Source organism: Peromyscus leucopus, chromosome 4 (genome assembly GCF_004664715.2).
Source record: "Peromyscus leucopus breed LL Stock chromosome 4, UCI_PerLeu_2.1, whole genome shotgun sequence".
NCBI lineage: Eukaryota > Metazoa > Chordata > Mammalia > Rodentia > Cricetidae > Peromyscus > Peromyscus leucopus.
The window spans coordinates 79,131,041-79,152,296 of NC_051066.1; the positions used below are offsets into that span (position 1 = coordinate 79,131,041).

Genomic DNA, 21,256 nt, shown 5'->3' on the forward strand with positions numbered 1-21,256 from the left:
CCAAGGTGTCCTCTGCCCTCACCCCACGTGTGACATGAGGACAGAAAGTACACCGTCTACCTGTTTTTAGACTCTGCGAAGGGAGCACACACTTCTGGGTCTGGGTCCAAAACAGGCTCCACCTCCTTCGGGGTCTTCTCATACATCTTCCTTTCCGTCAGTCCTTTGCTTGTTTCCGCTGCGGGGAAGTCGTAATACCCTTTCCTCTTAGCCTTCAGGCGCAGTTTGTTCCGGTAGTGCTCGATGTCTGATTTCTGCTTCAGAGCCTTGTTCACCTTGGAGGAGAGAGAGAGAGAAGAGAGTCTCAGGTCCACACCTGACTCAGCATGGCAACAGACCAGAAGCTTTTCCTACAAGGTCAGCTGATCAAAAAGACCAGAGGGGAAGCATGGGAGAGCTTTGCTGGGAATTGTGACCTGATAGTAAAAGTCCCTCGTCTATCACCCTCATGTGAAATGGATCAGGCACTCACATCTTACTTCCTTGCTTCCCACATCTGTCCTGACTGTTGAAATCCTGTATCTGACTGTATCCTCTTAGGGAAGAGCCTTGACTGTGTTTGTCCTTACTCTGCCTTTACTTCTGGTTCCCCGGTGTGGGAGCCCGGCTGCCTGGCTAGTTCTCCATGCCCGAGTCTAGCTCTAGTCCCAAATAACCGTATGGCTTCCTCTGTCCACTTAGCTGGGGCTCTCTGGATGAGTCTCGAAGTGGATTGGGATGGATGCCGTGAGGAAGCAGAACAGATGTTCTACTCCAGGGGGTTTTCCATATGATCCATTTGCCCCGGAGAAGTATTTCTGTAAACCCATGACTTTTTGAGAGTGAGATCACTATGGAAGTTTGTGTGGCTGAATGTCCTGTTTTCTTTAAAATAACCTTTAAAAGAATTCCCTGTAATTCATAAAGGAGAAATTTATGACTTTGTGTTATGCTTTTCCCCCTTTACATGTAAATCAGCCATCCCTGAGGGAAGGAGAAGAGTTATATTGCAGTCTGTGCCAAGTTCTGTGAGACAGCAAATCAGAGAGAGGTGCCAGCAAGGCCCATTCCTTTAACTGCCCAAATGTGGCATGAATCCATTTCTGAATGAGGTTTCTCATGTGCTCACCTCATGTGACAGGGAACTGGGCCTGGAGGAAAGGGATCTGTCCTAATTTGAGAGTCTGTTTGTATGATGCTCATATCATCAGACCAGGACAAAGAGACCCAGGTATGGTGGCCTTAATGAGAGCCTTAACCAGGTAAGGCAGTTAACAGTGCCTTAGTGCCAACTCCCATGGCTGGTGTGTGTACAGGGGTTGGGGGACACAGAACTGTGCTTCAGAAAAGGTCACACAGCTAAGGGACAGAAAGGACACAACATGACCGATGAACTCTTCCTCATTGATGAGTGAATAATAATAAAAACACAATGTTAGTACTGACGATAAAGTGTTTACGTGCTTGTCACTGCGCTAAGTGCTTTATGTGTAGCGGCCCATTTTGTGGATGGAGGTGCTGAGGCCTCCACTCTACTCACTTGCCTAAGTTGCCGAGACAGTGAGTGGACAGGCTGGAACTCCAGCTCTAGCAAGACAGCTCTGGAGGCCTTACTCTCTATTACAGCACTGTTTCTCAAGACGGGCTTGAGTATAAGTCAGGAGTCAGGGCAACTGAACTCCAGCCACCAACACCTCACCCTCGGGCTTTAGTCTCTTTGACTAAAAATAAAGAAGTTGGAAGAGAAGTACTGCTGATGTGGATCACAGAACCTCAGCCCATGACAGCTCAGTCTTTCTGCTCAGAAAAGAGGTCCTTCCTGTAACACACATACAGGTGCATACAACACTGTCACAAGTGTCCCGGATGTGGGGAAGAAGCCCCTGGTGAGCATTTGTGATGCCCAGCTGCACAGGGTTGCAGCAGGTCCCTTGAGGCATGATGAGAAAGAGGCTTTAGACCTTGCAAATCTCCCACCTGCTTCAGGTGACAATAGTGGATAGAAAGGAAATGAACAGTCAATCCAACACTTTAACACCAGAGAAAACAGTGTGTATGCACATATATGTGTGCATACATATATAATGTAAATGCACACAGGTGGCCCCATGTGAACATCTGTAAAGATTCATAAACACTCTTTTAGCTCATTGATAATTATACTGCCGAAGGAAGATAGAGGGATGGCATTTTCAACCCAACTTCCTGTTCTCTGTCTGAGATAACTCTCTTCTCCCTTACCTACTGACCTATTATCTATTATTGATCATCTATTATCTCTAATTTTCTTTGATAAAATCTCATAGATGTGACAGATGCTTTTAAATTTTATCACAGATTCAACTAGACTGGTTGAATCACTAGACCAGTGAGCCCCGGGATCCACCTATCTCTGTTCCCCGGTGCTGAAATTACAGGTGCACACTGGTGTGCCCCACTTTCACATGGGTGCTGATCCCAGGTTTTCGTGGCAAGCACTTTACCAATTCAGCCAGCTCCCCAGGAAAGTTGATTGACATTGACACCACCTAGAAAGCCACCACAGGGCTATTTCAAGCTTGCTAGCAGAATCAATGTCCTTTCAGAGTCTCCGGAGGCCAGCTCCCTGCCCAGATGACAGCATGCTCTCCTCTTCCCTCTCAGTTCACCTTCCTCCTGTTACCCCAGCAACACGGATCCTAATGGGAGCTGAAATGTACAGGAGTGCAAGGCTGCAGACTCTACTCAGGAGGGTTGGGGGGAAAGAAGGCCTTCTGATTCCTGCTTTTCTTTTCTTTCTTTCTTTCTTTCTTTCTTTCTTTCTTTCTTTCTTTCTTTCTTTCTTTCTTTCTTTCCTTTCTTTCTTCCTTCCTTCCTTCCTTCCTTCCTTCCTTCCTTCCTTCCTTCTTTCTTTCTTTTTTTTTCAAGACAGGGTTTCTCTGTGTAGCTTTGCACCTTTCCTGGAATTCACTTGGTAGCCCAGGCTGGCCTCGAACTCACAGAGATCTGCCTGGCTCTGACTCCCGAGTGCTGGGATTAAAGGCGATACCTGCTTTTCTAATCACGGGCTTTTAAAGATTTGCTCTGAGCTCTCGCTGCAGGTGGAAAATGCTATGAACAAACTCACTCTGGATGATCTGTATTTCACATCACTGAGGTCTGGTGCATGCAGAGGTACAAATGGCCTCTACAGCCTCAGGCCACTGGACACAAGCCGTACTCCACATGCCGAGGGATCACTGAGGGGCCAGCTGGACTCTCCACCCAGGTAATGGGTGCTTACCTCGCCATTGAGTGCCACTGAGGACTCCTGGCCCCTGTCTGAGGCAGGGGCACTGCGGGCAGAGCTGAGGGTTTGATGGCTATGAGCTGCACCGATCCGGAAGACGTGTCAAAGGGATCGGCTGCTGCCTTGCCCGCGCTGTCGAAGAGACCCGCTCCCTCCTCTTCATCACTTGCAGTCGCTAAAGCCAGGCAAAACACATGGTTTTAAGATGTAGGGAACTGCAGGGTTGAAATGTGAGGCATCTCAAAATGCAGAGACAACTGTATGTGGTTCTTCCCGGATTCTGCCCATGGCTTACCCTTCAATTTAAGGTTTGTACTATTTATGCAGTCATTGTATTATCAGTAGGTAGGAAAGAACTTTAAAGGTTGCACTTAAACAGAAAGAAAAGCATTCTTTCAAAATGGGCACAGAACACATTTGAAAACAATAAAAAGCAAATTTGTTCTCTATACTTCTAGAAACAAGAAAAGTGAATTTGGCCAAACTCCACCTCAGTCCTTCAGTCTGGCCACTGCCAGAGTAACAGCCTCCCCTGGTCTCTGCTGACGAAGCTATCACGGTCTGTACTATGTGAAGCGACAAGTTTCCCAGGTCAATTAGCCACACACACTGCTTCAGTGACTCTTTTTTTTTTTCTACTGAAGGCTGTTTCTCAAACAACTTTGCTTTTTCATTCTTTTAACTTGTCTATAACAAAAGAAAGCTATGAAATAACCACCAGAGAGACTAACTCACAGCAACAGACAACTCCTCTAATTACACGGACTCATTGCCTCCTACACACTGGTAAATTAATTCTCCCATCTGACAAGCCATTCTGCTGTGGCGGCTGCAAAACACAAGCTGGCTGTGTGCTCCCATAACTGAGCTAACAGAAGTTGCCTCAAGTCCAGCCGTAGCAAGCTGATTTACTTGTTTTTAAATCATACTCTCGTGAAGTAGGTATGAGAATGACAGCTTATTGAGCGGGCTCAGAAGATAAATGGGCCCGTTAAAGCATCTGAACTAGCAGGCAGTTTTGAAGCAAAACAGGTATTACGTAAAATATGGATGTAACCGAAGCATGTTCATCTACTATTTCCTCCTACCTGCTCAAGAGACTTGATATGTTATTTAAATTATTGAGAAATATAGCATGTAGATCATTCTGTCAATTACAATCACAGAAGATCTGTCAAATTAAACCAAGAAGTAGTTATTTTATAATGTAGCTACAACAACTTGTAACCTAACAATGGGTCATAATTAGACATTTTGAAAGTTTCATGGATTGGTTTGCAAATTCCAGGTCACCAAGCAGACAATGTCAGAGAGGAATTTCTATCAGAAGGGTCACTAGATGCACATGCATTTTTAGAGGATGCACTACATCATATATGCTTGGTCACCTTCAGCATCCACTTCCTGGTCAACTCCTGCAAAGGCCTTCCATAGCAGAAGGTTTCCAAGATGCTCCCATTCTCACCACCTACAGTCACCTACAGTGACAGCATTGACCTTTGTAACCGAATGAGAAATGGTGGTTACATTAACAATGCATTGCATCCAAGCATTAGTTAAAAAATAACATGGTGGCTTCTACCTAGTTCTCTCTTCGGTCACTTATTCTAGAAAAAAATTGACTGTGTTCTGAGGCTATTGAAGCAGCCCTATGGAAAGGCATGGTGGCCTTCCATCAGTAGACACACGAATGAGGCATCCGTTTGTCACTACAGCCCAAGACAATGTGACTATGATTTTATCCCAGACCCCAGGTCAGAACAACCTTGCCAGCCGCTAGTAAGTTTCTGACCCACAGACATTACACAAAATGGTAATGCAGACTATCATTTTAGGTCTCCAGTTTATAGGTAACTCAAAATAGCTTCAGGAAGTTCCTGAAACTGACTGGATTCATGAGGCTCCTCCCTCCCAAGAGTAAACAATAAAGACTACAGAGAATCACTCTCACACAAGCCAAGCTGCAAAGAAGACTTGAAGACCAGACCAGCTGCCTGGAAGAAGCAGAAACCAGCTGAGCCGCCTGCAGGCTGTGCTGTGTGCTCCAGGTCCCTTGCTTTTGTGAGCTGCCACCCATGCTTTAGAGGGTTTTGGTGATACAGCTGTCTCTGAGTCATTTCTGCTCTTGTAAGTAACCCCTCACCCATATTCCTGTAAGTAACCCCCCCATACTCCTTTAAATATGCTGCGCCCCCATAAAATATTGCATTTGGCTTAGAAGGTCAAGTACCTGCACTCGTTAAGAAAAGCATCTTACTTGTTTGTTTTTATTTATTTATTGAGGGAGGCATCTTTGAACTCATGGCAATCCTCCTGCCTCAGCTTCTTGAATGCTGGGTTACAGGCATGAGTTACCACACCTGCCATCAAGCTGGTTTTTCTTTTCTTTTCTTTTGTTTCTTTCAAAAACCTACCTGTTACACCTAACCTTCTCACTTACATTTAAACATCTTCATGAAATGGGCTCTAAAATGATCTTGCAGGTAGGCTAATTAACGAGGCCATGGGACCACAAAGACCTATGCCGGCCATTTTGCTGGCAGAACAGTGTGGTTTTCCTTCTCAAGTTCATATGTTCACCAGAGAACAAGAGTAGAAGCCATGGATGCAATAAGCCTGGCAGAAAACAAGAAGAGTCTGTACACGAACGTTTGTTAATTAACCTTAGTCCCTCTGGCTCTAGATTAGACACAAGGCGAGGTATCTGAACGCTCCACAGGGGCCATATTCACACATGTAGCACTCAATTCTTTTTGTGCCCTGGACAGGTGATGAAAGATGTTCTTCTGTTTTCTCCACAGTTCCTCTCAGTGTTGACTTCTTCTTTCCTTTGCCCCATCTCCTGATCCAATCAAATATATACTGTATCAACAATTCTCTTGTTTAACTCTCACTTTAGGAGTGGGATGGAACATTTAAGTAGCCTAGGAGAATCAGTCAGACAGCTAAATTAATTAATTAATTAATTAGGGATACTGAGGGCTGAACCTGGGGTAATGCAAGCACTCTGCCACTGTGATTTTAATTCTGAAGCAGGATCTCCCTTAGTTGCATAGGTCAGCCTCAAACGTTGGATCCTTCTGCTTCAGGCTTCTAAGTGGTTGGGATTACAGCTGGATACAGCAGCACACCCAGCAAGGCCGACTTGTTTTTTTGTTTGTTTGTTTGATTTGGTTTTTTGGGACAGGTTTTCTCTGTGTGGCTTTGGAGCCTTTCCTGGATCTCGCTGTGTAGACCAGGCTGACCTTGAACTCACAGAGATCCGCCTGCCTCTGCCTCCCAAGTGCTGGGATCAAAGGCATGTGCCACCACTGCCCAGCTTGGCTGACTTGTTTTTTATTATAATACTTTATTGTTATCTTTTTTTAATGGCAGATCTATTGGTTAAATTTTCAGTGTCTGGACTCACAGGTACACAATGAACCCCTGGAGCTTGATAAGGGGTTAAGGGCAGGAAGTTGAGGAAAACTTCCAAAATGGGCAGCATTTTGGAGACCTGTCAGTTTGTTGGACTTGGCTTTGGAAATCATGTCCTTTTACCCAAGAATGGGAAAAAAGCTCTAAGCAAGCATCACTTTGTTCTAAAGAGAATTTTTTCCTCAGGAAGTGTGCCCTTTACAAATATGGGGTCGAGGAAGTGAGGACTGATTCAGGGAGGATACAGAAACCACTCAACAGTTCACAGCAGTCTCCAGGCCTCATGGGGCAGAACAGAGAGGCCTGGGGTGAGCACACGGTGGGTGTAAATGTGTGCATATGTGTGCAAACATGTGTGTGTGCACGTGTGTGTGTGTGTGTGTGTGTGTGTGTGTGTGTACACGGGAGGGGTTGGAGGGGACTTGATGGGGAGGCTTCTTACCATTTCTCTTCCTGGCATGCGTGCGTGCGTGCATATGTGCGTGTGTGCGCATGGCGTGCGTGTGCACGCGTGTGTGCATGTGCGTGTGTGTGTGTGTGCATATGCGTGTGCGTGCGTGCGCGTGCGTGCGGGTGTGTGTGTGCGCGTGCGTGTGTGTGTGTGTGTGTGTGTGTGTGTGCGTGCGTGCGTGTGTGCGTGTGTGTGTGTGTGTGTGTGTGTGTGTGCGTGTGTGTGTGTGTGTGTGTGTGTGCGTGCGTGTGTGTGTGCGTGTATGTACACGGGAGGGGTTGGAGGGGTACTGGGTGGGGAGGCTTCTCACCGTTCCTCTTCCTGGCCTCCTCCTTTGTCACTTTCTGCTGTGACACTGCATTCTGGGGCGAGCGCCTCCCTGAGCTGGGCTTCCCTGATTCGTTGCTGATGACAGAGCCATCCTCACTGGGCGACCTGCTGAAGGTAACCATAGCAACAGGGTAGACGGTAAGTTTCGGCTGGAACAGCCTCCTCTCAAGGTTATTTTATTTGCACAGTTTATGTCTGCAGCCCTTCATTCCCGTTTCAGTGGCAAAGAAGAAATGATATAAGAGACAAAAGAAACAACAGCCACCCACACTCACCCACACTCGCTCCCTGGTGAGGTGGCCGGCTGTTCTGAAGTGCATTTGCTGTTCTGGGCTCTCTAGACAAGTTCAGTGAGCCCAGCCCTCAGTCCCAGCTGTTTCATTAATCCGTCACCTATCTCGGCGACTGTGGAGACAGTAGTGACACTGTGTGACACGCCCTCCCTTCACACAGCTCTCTGGATGCTGAATGTTTGAGTCACGTGAGCATCTGCGGCCATGCATAAACATGGTTCTCCAGGGCTGTTTGCCATTGCACAGACACACGTGACTACTACAGATTAAGTCTTCCCGTTATGGGGTCTTCACTCTCCCAGCTGGCCACACTTGCACACTCTTGACTAGTTACTACTTGAATTTTGAAGTGCTTATTTGAGCTGCCCATTCCTCCAGGAAAAACCTTTTGTTGCCTTTTCTGTGCAGATATATCAGTCTATTGACAGCTGAGGGCAAACAGCTGGGGGACCTACTATGTGCCAGGGACTATGCTGAGTGCCTCCAAACCTGGCCACTGGTCATAATGATCCCTGATTTGGAGATGGCCCACCTGGGTCAGAAAGTGAGGAATGTGAGAGTTATGGAGGCTGAGAGTGGCGTCCAGAGCCAAGCGACAAGTGCCCCTCCCCCCAGCACACCCTCGCTTCAATGTCTCAGGCAGCAACCTCATGGGAGCAAGTCACCCTTCTTGCTCAGATGGGAGCGCGTCCTGGGACCTTCCTTCTGCCTCAGCAGGGTGTTCTCCCTCCAGAACTCTGGGGAAATGGGCTCTGGACTGTGCTGCCCCTGGAGGTGTGCGCTCCCTCAGACCTCGCAGCTCACCTGGGGGTAGACTAAGCAAAAGTACTGACCTCCCTGAGTGGAAGATGATCAGGGGACAAATACCTAGAGATCTCTTGTTCTTCTACCATCAGCTGTCCCCATTTAGAAACACAGCCCACTAACGCCTGCAATGGAAAACTGCCTGGACTCAATGCCTTGATCGCTGGGGGAGTTGTGTATTCCAGCACACACACCCTTCTTCCTTCTCCTCTTCCTCTTCCACCACCTGTGTGGTTTAGAATGCTCGGTTCTGCGCATGTTGGCACCTGTGCTGGTTAGTCCTATGTCGACTTGACACACAAACTAGTTATCCGAAAGGAGGGAACCTCAATTGAGAAAATGCCTCCCTAAGATCTGGCTGTAGGGCATTTTCTTGATTAGTGATCGATGGGGGAGGGCCCAGCCCACTGTGGGTGGTGCCATCCCTGGGCTGGTGGTCCTGGCTTCTATAAGAAAGCAGGCTGAGCAAGGAGCACCCCTCCACGGCCTCTGTCTGCATCAGCTCCTGCCTCCAAGTTCCTGCCCTGCTTGAGTTCCTGTCCTGACTTCCTGCTCTGATGAACAGCGGTGTGGAGGTGTAAGTCACACACACCGTTTCTTGCTTTTTGGTATATGGTGTTTCATCAAAGCCACAGAAGCCCTAACTGAGACAGAGCTCTACAAGTCACCAGTAGTGAAGGTTAGGTTGTCTGGGAGGAGGCAGCAACTGTCAGGTATGTTCTACAGCACACAAGGACTAAACATCTAGACACGGGGCTTGGGAAATGCTTTCTGCCTTCCGTCTTTGGCTCCCTCTAACTGTGGCAGCATGCCAGAGGCTCTGATCAATTCTGCCATGATTCATTTTGTTTCACTTAATGCAGCATCTTGGAACTTAGGTGGCTGAAAAAAAAAGTCAACATTTTGCTACATTAGTACTACAAAGGTGGGAAACTTAGACCAGGCATTAAGTGATTGAATATATACTTTATATCTATGTAGACACACACACATACATACATACATACAACACACACACACACACACATATATATAAAAAAATAAAAAAAATATATAAGAGAGAAGAGAGAGAGAGAAGAGAAGAGAGAGAGTCCCCAACAGCTATTTGACCACTGAATGCTGGTTGTGGCAGAAGGCACACACACACAGAGATAGAGACAGAGACAGAGAGACAAGAGAGGAGACATATGCCCTTGAATTGTTTTTCATAATCTGAGAGCTAACAGCACCTACTCTCCAGCTGGTTTTATTGAATAAAAAGATTTTCATTTAACTCGGGAGGGTGGGGGAGGGGAAAGTGTCTTGTGGTCTAGTTTACATTTGTAAGCTGCTTAGTAATTTTTGTAACATTTTAATTCCCTTTCCCCATTTGATCCTGAAAGAATCTTCTGATGTTTCTCTCACTCTGAGGAGAGATGTCAGCGAGCACATTTCTGTGGAGAAAAATCCAATCTGCTTTATTCTTTGTTTCTGTTTCTATACCTCTGTTTTCAGTGAGTATCAACTCCAAACTCCTGGTCAAAAAAGAAAGTGTGTGAGTAGTGTATGTGCGCACAAGACACTAATAAAAGTACCTTTGAAAGCAAATCCATGTCAGCTGTGACACTGAGATTTAAGGTTACAGAACTCAACGGTCCCTTTTCTGGAACTTCGGGCAGATGTGGAACGTGTGTGGGGACTAACCAATTCCTAAACAGTATGGCTCATCACTAATGTAAGAGTCCTTTTCTAACGGCTGGTCCTGTGAGGTTGACTACCCATCAACCTTGGCCTGGCTCATTAATCCCAGCCACAGATGAACAAAATAACATCACCAAGTCCCCAGACAGTGGGAAGGGGACGGGAACACCTATCAGGTAGCCCAGAAACGACAGAATGCTCAGTCTTCTGTTTTTAAAGAATCTTTAAAAATTGAAGAATATCAATAACTATTAAATCATTGGTTTTCACTTGCAAAATTTGGGGGTTCATCTAGCAGACCCATTCTGGGAGGGCCTACAGTCAGTCTAAGGCAGCCAGAATGAGGAAGCGGATGTGGCAAGATGGGGACACAAGAAACCTGATTCATAATGGGTTTGCTCTTGGATTTGGTACTTAAAACGGGGCTTGGGAGAAGGCTCAGTTGGTAAGGTGCCTGCCATGAAGCAGGAGAATCTGTGTTTGGTGGTGCATATCGGTAACCCGAGTGCCGGGTCAGAGACACGCGCACCCCTAGGGCTTGATGACCAACTAATCTACCCAACTGGTAAGCACTGGGTTCAGTGAAAAAAAAAAAAAAAAAAAAAAAACAGGAGGAGAAGGAGGAGGAGAGCCATAGAGGAAGACATCTGACATTGACCTTTGGCCTTCGCATGAATGTGGATGCATGTACACACTCAAACATGCATACACTATACGTGAACACAATCTCCACAAATGATCTTAGACTTTCATGATCAGACACACGCAAACAGAGATGAAGTTCATGTGACAGCCTGGGCAAAGCTATAGTAAAATTATAGTAAAATTACACTTTTATGATGAAATAATGAAGAAGATAGAGAAATCATGCTGCAGTGCTGTAGTGGGTAGCCATTCCAGCTTGGATCTGGAGTTCCAACCCATGAGACTCTGGCAACTGTCACGCCTACGAGGGGGGGGGAGGCGCCGGGGGACCGAGAGCTGGATGGGCCAGCGCTCTCTGGGCGCTCTCTCGTGCGGGACGCTGACCAGTGCAGATGACTGTGTAGAGCTCGGAGACACGCTGGACTGCATTACACCTTCCCAGACCTGCGCCTACCATACTTAATTTTGAGTTTCGCATTAAATAAATATCCTTTTAACTACGTGGAGTGGCCAAAATAATTTCTCCAATACAGTGCAGAAATGCTCCCTTCCTCTCTAATTCATAAGCTGCCATTTCTTAATAAAAAAAAAATGGGAATACATAATTGAACTTAATTACCAAGAGGTGACTCCTTGCTAACTCAAGAAGTACTTGTTTTCAAACAAATTTCAAAAATCAGTCCCTACAGGATTTAAATGACTCAATTTGAATAGGTAGGAAAGAATTTTTATTCTTCCTAGAAGTGCTACATCAATATCTTAATTTAGTAATTCTTCCTTTCCAGTTTCTTGTAAAGGGGTGAGAAGTTGTCAACATGACTTTATTGTGCTTGGCAAGGATCAGCATGAGAATAATGCTCTAAGTCACAAAGGGATGAGTCCTCTCCATGAACCATCTGTCTGCATGTGCTCTGACTCTGCTCGGCTTGCTCTCCTGTGCTAGGTAGACCACTTCAGTGCCTGTCCCAACGCTGTTCACACCTCCGTGCAAGCAAACTTTGGGAAGTCTTCCACTGTGTCGCTGAACTTGACCACGTGACTTGGTTGGTCAACAGGAAGGAAAGAAGCATGACAGAAGCAGAGACTTGAGCAACGCTTGTGATGGGGGCTGTTTTTCTTGCTGTCCTTGGACCCTCGAAACCCCCTTGTGAAAAAGCCTGCTGGAACATGAGCCCTTGTGGAGAGAGGACTAGCGTCCTGGGCCACCGCAGGCAAGACAGCAGGCAACAAAAGCCGCATTGACTCAGTTTCTATCACCTGATGGATGTGCTGGTAATTCCAGATAGCATCAGCCGGCGTGGACCAGAAGAACCATCCAGCAGAACTCAAGCTGCTGACCCACCCAAATCATAAGCTGAATGAACGGCAGTTTGTTTAAAGCATCGGAGTTTTGGGGTGCTTTGTTATGGGGCTATAGATGACTAATTCATGCCTTCGACTTTATTTTGCACATAAGGTGAAATCCACCGCTCTGTTCTTGACTTCATTTTAAGGTACCAAGAGCTTCTAAAATAAAACAGAACTTCCTCGCTTGACTTCATGCAGGTTTTTCTATGAGCAAAACTCTTGAAGCAATTGAGGATGGTGACTGATGTTAACGTCAGACCTCCACATGCGCATGCACACCCACACCTGTGCCTACACATGTGCGAACACTCATACAAACACTTGCACAACACCTACACATGAAAATGGAAAAAGGCAAAAGAGAAAGGAAAATAACCAAACTTCTTTGACTGGCATTAGAAGGACTGTAAAAATGCGTCAGGTGGAAGTCTGCCTCCCAGACTCTTGAGACACGGAGATTAATGATCCACATGGGGTCCCTTCTCCCCAATTTCTTTGTCTCTGGCTCCTTGTCTTGTCTCAGCCTTGTTTGCATCTCCACTCTGCCTCGGCGACTGGCTCATCGCCTGCCTCTCTACGCACCGCACTGCTTCCAAGGCTTCCTTCCTGGAGCTCTTCCTTTGTCCGTCTCTCCCTCCTAGACGAATCTTTCCTGTCTCCTAGGAAAACAGAACTCCACCAACTCCCATGACTGTAGCTCCACTCCGAGTCCCTCCTGCGAACTCCAGACTCGCACGATTCATGATTCTCAGCCCTTTCGTTTGTGAACCCCCTGGTGACAGATCAGCTGCTCCCCTTCCAGCCTCACTAACACAAACACATGGCGAATGCTCTTCACTCATCTCCACATCCTACGGCAGCCTGTCACCGGTTTCCTCCACAGCATTTCTTAACAGTCCAGTCGCTCCCCATGGATGGTACTCACCATCCATGCCTCTGTCTCCTAGCTGTGCCTCCTGAGGTTTCCTTCTCCCATGAACCCCTAGTCTGTTTTCCACACAGAGCCAGCCTTTAATCCATGCCAGCACATCATTCCTCTTTTCAAGCCCCCCATGACTTCTGATCTTCATCTACACTACGAACCCCAGTCTGACTTTGGTCTCTAATACCCGACGCACCAGCCACAGGCAGCTCCCCTGATTCATCTGCTGCTGCTTCCTTCCGAGTACACACCAGCCTTCCTGACCACATCACTTTGCTTCAGGCATGCCAAGAACTCCCCACCTCGGGACTTAGCACATACTGCTCCATCTTCTTGGAACTTTCCTGCACTAGCAAGCCTTCCCATGGCTGACATATCATTTCAATGGTATCTTTTCCTCATGACACGAATCAGTAAGGTCTTCCCCGATTTTCTATCTAAAACGCCTCCCCCTACTCCACTCCAGATGGTAACTACCACATGAATAGAAAGTTTGTCTTGTTCCTGGGATAGCTCCAGAGCTTGGTAGATAGCAAATAGGCAATACATCTCTGTTAAATAAAGAGAATGAGAAGAGATGGTTGCTTTAGCTAAGGAATGGGGCCAGCCACTGGCTTCACTACCTCTTTACATGGCCATTCCAAAACCTTTGTAATGACTCTCCCGCCTCCAGCCTAATCTTTCCTATCTATCATCTATGTCACCTTGAGAATGGTTCTAAAGTACAGGCTGGATGCCACTGCTCCTTGGAAGAGTTCTCAGTAGCTTCTCATGGCCTGTAGAATCAGGTCAGTCTCCTAAGCCTGGCAGTCAAGGCCATCCAGAATTTGAATCTATCTTCTGTTCTCATATTTTACTGTATCCTAACCACTGTGAAGACTGAACTTCAGGGAAATGCTGTGTGCAGAAGCCCAAACTCATCTCTTTTCTCTCCCCACATTCAGACGATGCCTTCACCCATCCCACCTACTCCAACCCTTCACCCTTGGAGGTTCAGTGGAAAGGCCTGCTGTATGACAAATGCCTGGATAGCACCGTGGGTCTCTTGTCTCTGCTCTCTGCCACTGTGCTTTCCTCAGACCCCACTGTGGGTACCTCAAATTGTCATGCTTGCTCTTCCATCATTAATCTCCATGTCTCTCCCATCCCAGAATTCTTAGGGGTGGGCAGAAATCAACCTGACACATTTTTACAGTCCTTCAATGCCAGTCAAAGAGCTCTGGTTGTTTTTCCTTTTTATTTCTTCTTTTTCCATTTTTATGTGTATGAGTGTTCAAATGTGTGTAGGCACAGGTGTGAGTGTGCATGTGTATATGGAGGTCTGAAGTTAATGTCAGACACCACCCTCTGTTTTAAGGTGTGTTACTTTTGTTTATGTTGCATGTTTTTAGCCCTATGAAGCTGTGTCACTGTGCCTGTGTAAAACACCTGATGGTCTAATAAAGAGCTGAACAGCCAGTGTCGATTCAGGAGAAAGGATAGGCAGGGCTGGCAGGCAGAGAGAATACATAGAAGGAGAAATCTGGGAGCCAGAAAAAAGGAAGAGCCAGAGAAGGAGGAGGACTCCAGGGGCCAGCCACCTAGCTACACAGCAAGCCTCAGAGTAAGAGTAAGATTTACAGAAGTAAGAGAACAGGAAAAGCCCAGAGGCAAAAGGTAAACAGGATAATTTAAGTTAAGGAAAGCTGGCAAGAAACAAGCCAAGCTAAGGCCGGGTATTTGTAATTATGAATAAGCCTCCATGTGTGATTTATTTGGGAGTGGGGTGGTAGGCCCCCAAAAGAGCAAAAACAAACAGTAACTATCCTCAGTTGTTTCAAAGAGATTTGCTCATCGTAAAAACTCAGCATGTGATTCTGGCTGAAAGCGGCAGCTTTAGGAGACACTGCTGGTAAAACACAACTACTGTGAATCAAAGGCACCTATTTAAGAGGTGTCAACAATGTGACGTCAGAGCCAAATTTGTTATCATAAATAGAGGGCTACCTCTCCAGTGTTGTGGCTGATCAACCAAGAGTTCTCACAAGCGTGGCTTGTGTGGAGCAGGCATTATGATCCCTATCTTCTCTCTTACTCTCCATTTCAATATTCAAAGTGAGCATGGGAGCCGGGGGTGGGGGGTGTTTAAAGAGAACAGTGGAACTCACTTGAGGACCACAGCACTCGCCGTCACTTATTTCTCTTGCTGACAAGAGGGTAAAGCTGGCCCATGCCTACCTCTTTCTGGTTTCAGTGGACTTAGCCGTCTTGATGGTGCTCCCATCCTGAGCTGTTTCTCGTTCCTGAGGAGTATCTCTGACAGGTATGGGGAGGACCACCGTTTCCTGTGTCACGGGGATGACCTCCTCATCCGCCCCTTGCTGGCCCAGATGCTGCTTGGCGTAGTCAAAGCCTTGCACGGGCTGTGAGGAGGAAGAAAGTGTGAAGTCATACTTCTAGAGAGGTGTCCCCAGTGACAGCTTTGAGAAGAGACAGACAGTAAAACACATGTGATGGGCCGACCATCTTATCTGAGCATTGTTTGCTGTGCATGGCCTGGTTTCTGCCTGACAACGTGGGCTCATCTGTGAGTGATGAGGAGTCTCCAGCAGCTAAGACTTCCCAAGAACCAAGTGATGGGACAAGGTGGCTCTGTTCTGTCTTCACACTATACCTACTGCTCTCTAGTTGACCCCTCATCCTTCACACTTTTTATCTATTGGACACTTCTGAAGTCTGGGTCATTTGTGAGTATGTGAAAACAGAGACATTAAGAAATGACAGCTTCCAAGGTAGCCATTGTTAGTAAGTTAATCATTAAAATAATCTACACAAGTATTTGGTGTAGTACACAAAGCATTGATTTCTCTTTTTGAAAGATGAAAGCAAGGTAAACATTAGTCTTCATGTTGTAGGAAAAAATACAAAAGCTCAGAGAGCATCAGTGAGTGCCCAAGAGAACACAGCTAAGTAATAAAAACGGAAGCCCAGGTCCTGGCTTTTCTGACTCTCAGGACAATGGGCTCAACCTTCAGAAAGTTGCCTGACATCGATCAATTGCCCATCTGACACACATTGGTAACTTCCAACCTCAATAATACAGTATTACTCTAGTGAGTTTCATACGTTTACCAAATCAAAATAATAATTTCTACACTGGGGACATACAGTTCAGTGGTAGAGCACTTTCCTTCCATGCACAAGGGACTAGATTCAATCCCTAGAACCACCACCATCATCACTAGTGGTACTAGTAGTAGTAGTAGTAATCGCCAACAATTTTTTTTTTTTTTTGAGACAGGGTTTCTCTGTGTAGCATTGCACCTTTCCTGGATCTCGCTCTGTAGACCAGGCTGACCTCAAACTCACAAAGATCCGCCTGCCTCTGCCTCCCGAGTGCTGAGATTAAAGGCATGCACCACCACCACCCAGCCTCTCCAACAATTTTTAAAGGCGAACAGTTATATTACTTTTTAAGACAAAAGTACACGAAACAATACAAGTCAATTTGTATGTGACATTTTTCATAGACCCGGCAGAGCATAAAGCAATTTGCATACCTCAATTCACTTCATCTTTACAGCTGCCTACCCATAAACAGTGCTACTATCCCCATTTGACAGATGGGGCACTTGAGGCACGAGGAGGTAATACAGCTGTGCTGAGATCATATAGGTAGTATGTGGGAAAGAGGGAAACAGTGGCTGTTCGTAGGGGAAGAGTGGCCTGTCCCAAGCAGTCTGTGCTAGCCACTGAAAGCCAGGCCTAGCCTGCATCTGGGTGGGCTCTAGCAATTTTCTTCTAAAGATGCATGTCCCCACTACGTTCTCTTTATATGAAGGGAGAGCTGGCTGAGAATTCATTGACAAAGAATAAAGAGGGGGTGACCAGGAAGAAAGGAGGTAAGCAAAGCCACGATACCATGTTCTTAGAGCTCTCTCTGCAGAAACCTCGCTGACAATAGCAACAGGGTGTGTCTGTGTGCCTTGTCTCGGAGGAGGGTGTACAGTCCTCACTGGCCTTCTTTGCTTAGCATGCGAAGTATGTTACTGAGTCTTAGGACGGGTCCCCAGGATCTCCTCTGGCTCTGCAGCGTGCATTCTAAGGATGCAGCAATGTTCCCGAGGCTGTCTGCCCTGGCTACCGATTGGTGGCCTTGGCTAATTTTCTTATCATGCCGTGCCCCTTGGCACTCATTGAATTCTGCTCACACTTCCCATGCAGCAGCCTCTCTCTCAAACACTGCAGTGTCCCTGACTCTCCCCAGCAGGGCTGCAGCGCTAGGCTGTTCCACTCTGCTGGTTTCCTGCAACAAAGGGGGCTTGGGGAATTGAAGAGCCTCACACACCCTCACTGTGGGAGAGACAACCTGCTGAACCACACACAGGCGCTCGCAGCCGGCTCACGGCACATAGGTCGGCTTGATTTTCAGCACCAGGTAAGGATTCCAAGAAGCACAGTGCCTGGGGAAGGCACACGGTAGGAGCCACCAATGTTTCATCCGCTCTAGCTCCACAGAGCTTTCGAGCCAGGAGCGATGCTGCTCATCTCGGCAGATGAATGAAGATTTTGGTTTAACTCAAAGCTTCCCTTTCCAACTCCAGTATGGCGTGTTTTGCATTCCTGGACTCGGCTGTGATTCTGATAATTACTTGTTATGTCTAAAAAGACTCACGTCGTAAGCAAGCTTAGATGAAAATGAAACATTCTGTCTTGGAGCAGTCTCGTTTTTCACAGCTCGACAATTCCCAGGGTACCTTCCCCCCCAACACCCCACCGTGTCTGGGAAGCAGGTGCCTTATGTCAACAGACACAGAACAACATTCTTTGGGGGTTGGTGCCTCAGGAGACAAGACCATCTAATCAGGCTCCAGCTTCCCCACAGAGGTATCTGCTTGCTGTGGAATAAAAGTACTTTTGATTTCTTATACTCAAGTGAGCTGTGCTCATACCAACAGCCCAGCGTGACCCTCCAAGGACACACTCCATGGCTGACACAAATGGCAATGTGTAGGGAGTCAGAAGGAGTGGTAACTTGCTGTCCCATGTCTACATGGCCAGATGGAGTTTAGAGGTTCAGTGCTGGGAGCAGAAACCCCGCCAAGTCTCAGAGTGCGGGTGGGCGGGTGTATAATGTAGAGTGAGCTCTGAGAGACCTCAGGAGGAGGCTCTGTTGTTAAAGTGCCTGCTGTACAAGCGTGAGTTTGGATCTCGAGAGCCCATGTAAAAGCTGGGTGTGGTGGCACGTATCTGTAACCCTGGAGCTGGTAGGGGGCAGCAGAGACAGGCAGGGCCTGAAGCTCACTGGCCAGGCAGCCTGGGCCCATTCAGTGAGCTTCCGGTTCAGTTAGAGACTGTGAAACAATTAAGATGGCAGGTGAGAGAGGAAGACATCTCACCTGATAGAAACTTCTGGTCCCATCCATATCCACATCCTGCATGTGCATCCACACAAACAAGTACATACAACACACACACACACACACACACACACACACCCATGTGTGCATGCACACACACACACACACACACATACACACACCCATGTGTGCATGCACACACACACACACCACACACACACACATACCCTGCACATAGATGCAGGCCTTAGTCTCCCCTCTGTTTGTGGTATGACTGGACAAGTCCCTATGTCTCTCTCCCAGATTTCTTGGCAGTTAAGTGAGAATAATGAAACCTGCCCTAACTGTGACCTACCTCCCAGGACAGCTGTGGAGAACAAATGAGGTGACGGACCTAGAAGAGGCAGCAGAGTATAAGGCGTTATTTAAACACCGGGTGTTACAGATTGGACATTTACCACAGGGACTGTCACAAAGGCAGCTACGTGACTGGAAAATTAGCTTCAGAATGCCTTCCGTCTTCAGTCCACCACCCTCCCAGTCACCAGAGGTGGTTGGGGGAGAGACATCCAGGAGACAGAGGAAGGACAGGGCTCTAGGCCAGGTGCTCTTGGAGCTACTGAATTGGTATCTGGCAGTTGCCAGCCTAACCGATAGCTGGTCTATCACGACAGCGGCAGAGCAGAGTCATCAGTGGGACAGGGAAACTTCTAGGCATCTGTGTGCCCAAAGAGGTTTCGTGTAGGAGCCAAGAGACCTTGTCTTGGTCAGCCTGGGCCACTACAACAAATACCATTCGTCAAGGGGCTTAGAAAAGGCAGGTATAGTTCTGAGGCTGGGCTTCAGTGAGGGCTCACTGCGGGGCTGGGCACCGCCCACTTCTTGTGTGTGCATGTGGTGGAGGAGGCCAGCGTCCCCTGCAGCTTATTTCAAAAGGGCACTAATCTCACTCCTGGGAGCCCCACCTTCTTGGCCCTGACACTTCCCAAGCTAACCGTCCATCGGAGGCTGGGATGTTCAGACAGCTGCGGGCTTACTTAGTCTCACCATCAGTTCCGCTGCTAACGATCCATGTAACCAGGAGGGAGTGGAAGGAGTTGCTTTCTGCTGTCCAAGGAGGGGGGGCCCAATTATTAAAGGTATCTAAGGTCTTTTCACGTCTTTCTTGCTGCCGGTTGTCGGTGCCTCGGTTTCTCTGTCTGTAAAATAATGGCCATTTCCTGAGAGGATATGGTGATGATGAGAGATACCCCGTGTGTCAACTACTTGAAAGTGTTTGTAGAGAGCGGGCAGCAGAGAAGCATGTGTTACCCGCTGATTATGACAGAAAGGGTCTCCTTCGGAATGAGGGTGTGTGCTATGTTTCTGAAGGTACGTGATGACCTCAGAAGCCCAGGAGAAAGGCAGGTGGAGCCTCTGGGCAGACTCCTGGCCCTCCCCGTGCCCACGTGTACCTTTGCTCTCTGAGGCAGGTTTATCATGGTTTCTGGCTTGAAGTCACTCTTGTTCTTCCTACAGAGCACAGCAGTGATGATGATGATGATGACGGTGACCACGGCGATGGGCGCCAGCACTGCGGCGATGATCCACAGGTTGTTGGGTGGATTCTTCACCACGGCTGTGGGAAAGAGCCAGTGAGAAGAAGCACGTGACAAGGGGTCCTCCGTAGGGGAAAGCCACCCAAATGGAACTCCCAACCCCAAATCGGAAGACAGGGAGAGGTGGAAATCAAAAGCCTCGGCCACCACAGCTGTGTGACCTTGGGCAAGTTGCTCAAGCTCTCTGAGTCTCAGTTCCCTGGACTGTAAAATGAGAGCATCACTCTGTGGTGCTTTAGTGTGGCTCCTAACAGACGCTCAGTTGACAGCAGACTCCACTGTTCCCAAGAGCACAAAGAGGAACACCAGTTAGTGTCCATTCTCCTTGCTGGTGATAGTCAGAAGAAAAAAAAAAGGAGAAAAACACGAGGATTAGAAGTACATGTTGGAGGGGCTGGAGAGATAGCTTACTGGGTAAGAGCTTTTTCCTGAAAGCATGAGGACATGAGTTCAAGTCCCCAGCACCCACATAGAAATCTGGGCATGGTAATGTGTGCCTGCACTGAGGGGGTTGTCAGAAACAAGCAAACCTCAGGAGTCCACTGGCTAGCCAGACTAGCTGACATGGCAAGTTCCCAGCAACACACAAACACAAACAAAAGACATGTATGTTGGAGTCAGGAGGCAAGAGCCAGCAAGAGATGACTCCAACTATAGCAGTGAAATCACCCTGTGAGTGAGCAGTGAATAAAATGTAACCTGAGCAGATGGATCTCCCTCAGAACGGAACGTGTCTGAGAAGCTTAGAAATGCCTCGGACTAACCACAAGGACCAGACTGTTGTCAGCAGGGGAATAAGTTACAAAAACAGCAGGTGCCTTCAGGGGGCGGGGCAGGAACGTAACCCCAAAGGGATGATGGGAGCTGGCCACGCTGCTCTGCACCATGATAATGACTTGGTTCCTACAGCTGTGAGCATTTGTCAAAACTCTTCAGATGGCACATTTACGATCTGTACATCCTCACTGTGTGTACGTTTTATTGCAGCGTCACAAGCTGATGGTAAATTCTGGTTAGTGATATGCACACCAACATGTTTAGGGTTGACCTCTGCAAATGTATTTCACTTGAAATACACAGGGCAGGGGCAGAGAAGAGATAAACCAATACATGATAGAAAGAAAGAAAGAAAGAAAGAAAGAAAGAAAGAAAGAAAGAAAGAAAGAAGGAAGGAAGGAAGGAA

The 21,256-nt window shown here is 47.3% G+C and overlaps 1 protein-coding gene across 1 annotated transcript in view; it reads right to left on the bottom strand.

Annotated features, from left to right (window-relative positions):
* Window positions 1-21,256, bottom strand: part of Kiaa1549l (KIAA1549 like) — a 276,448-nt gene that overhangs the window by 59,245 nt on the left and 195,947 nt on the right. The window contains 6 exon segments of the mRNA XM_028877902.2: window positions 61-275; window positions 3,242-3,291; window positions 3,294-3,422; window positions 7,426-7,553; window positions 15,354-15,538; window positions 19,930-20,093. Coding sequence (XP_028733735.1) covers window positions 61-275; window positions 3,242-3,291; window positions 3,294-3,422; window positions 7,426-7,553; window positions 15,354-15,538; window positions 19,930-20,093 — 871 coding nt within the window.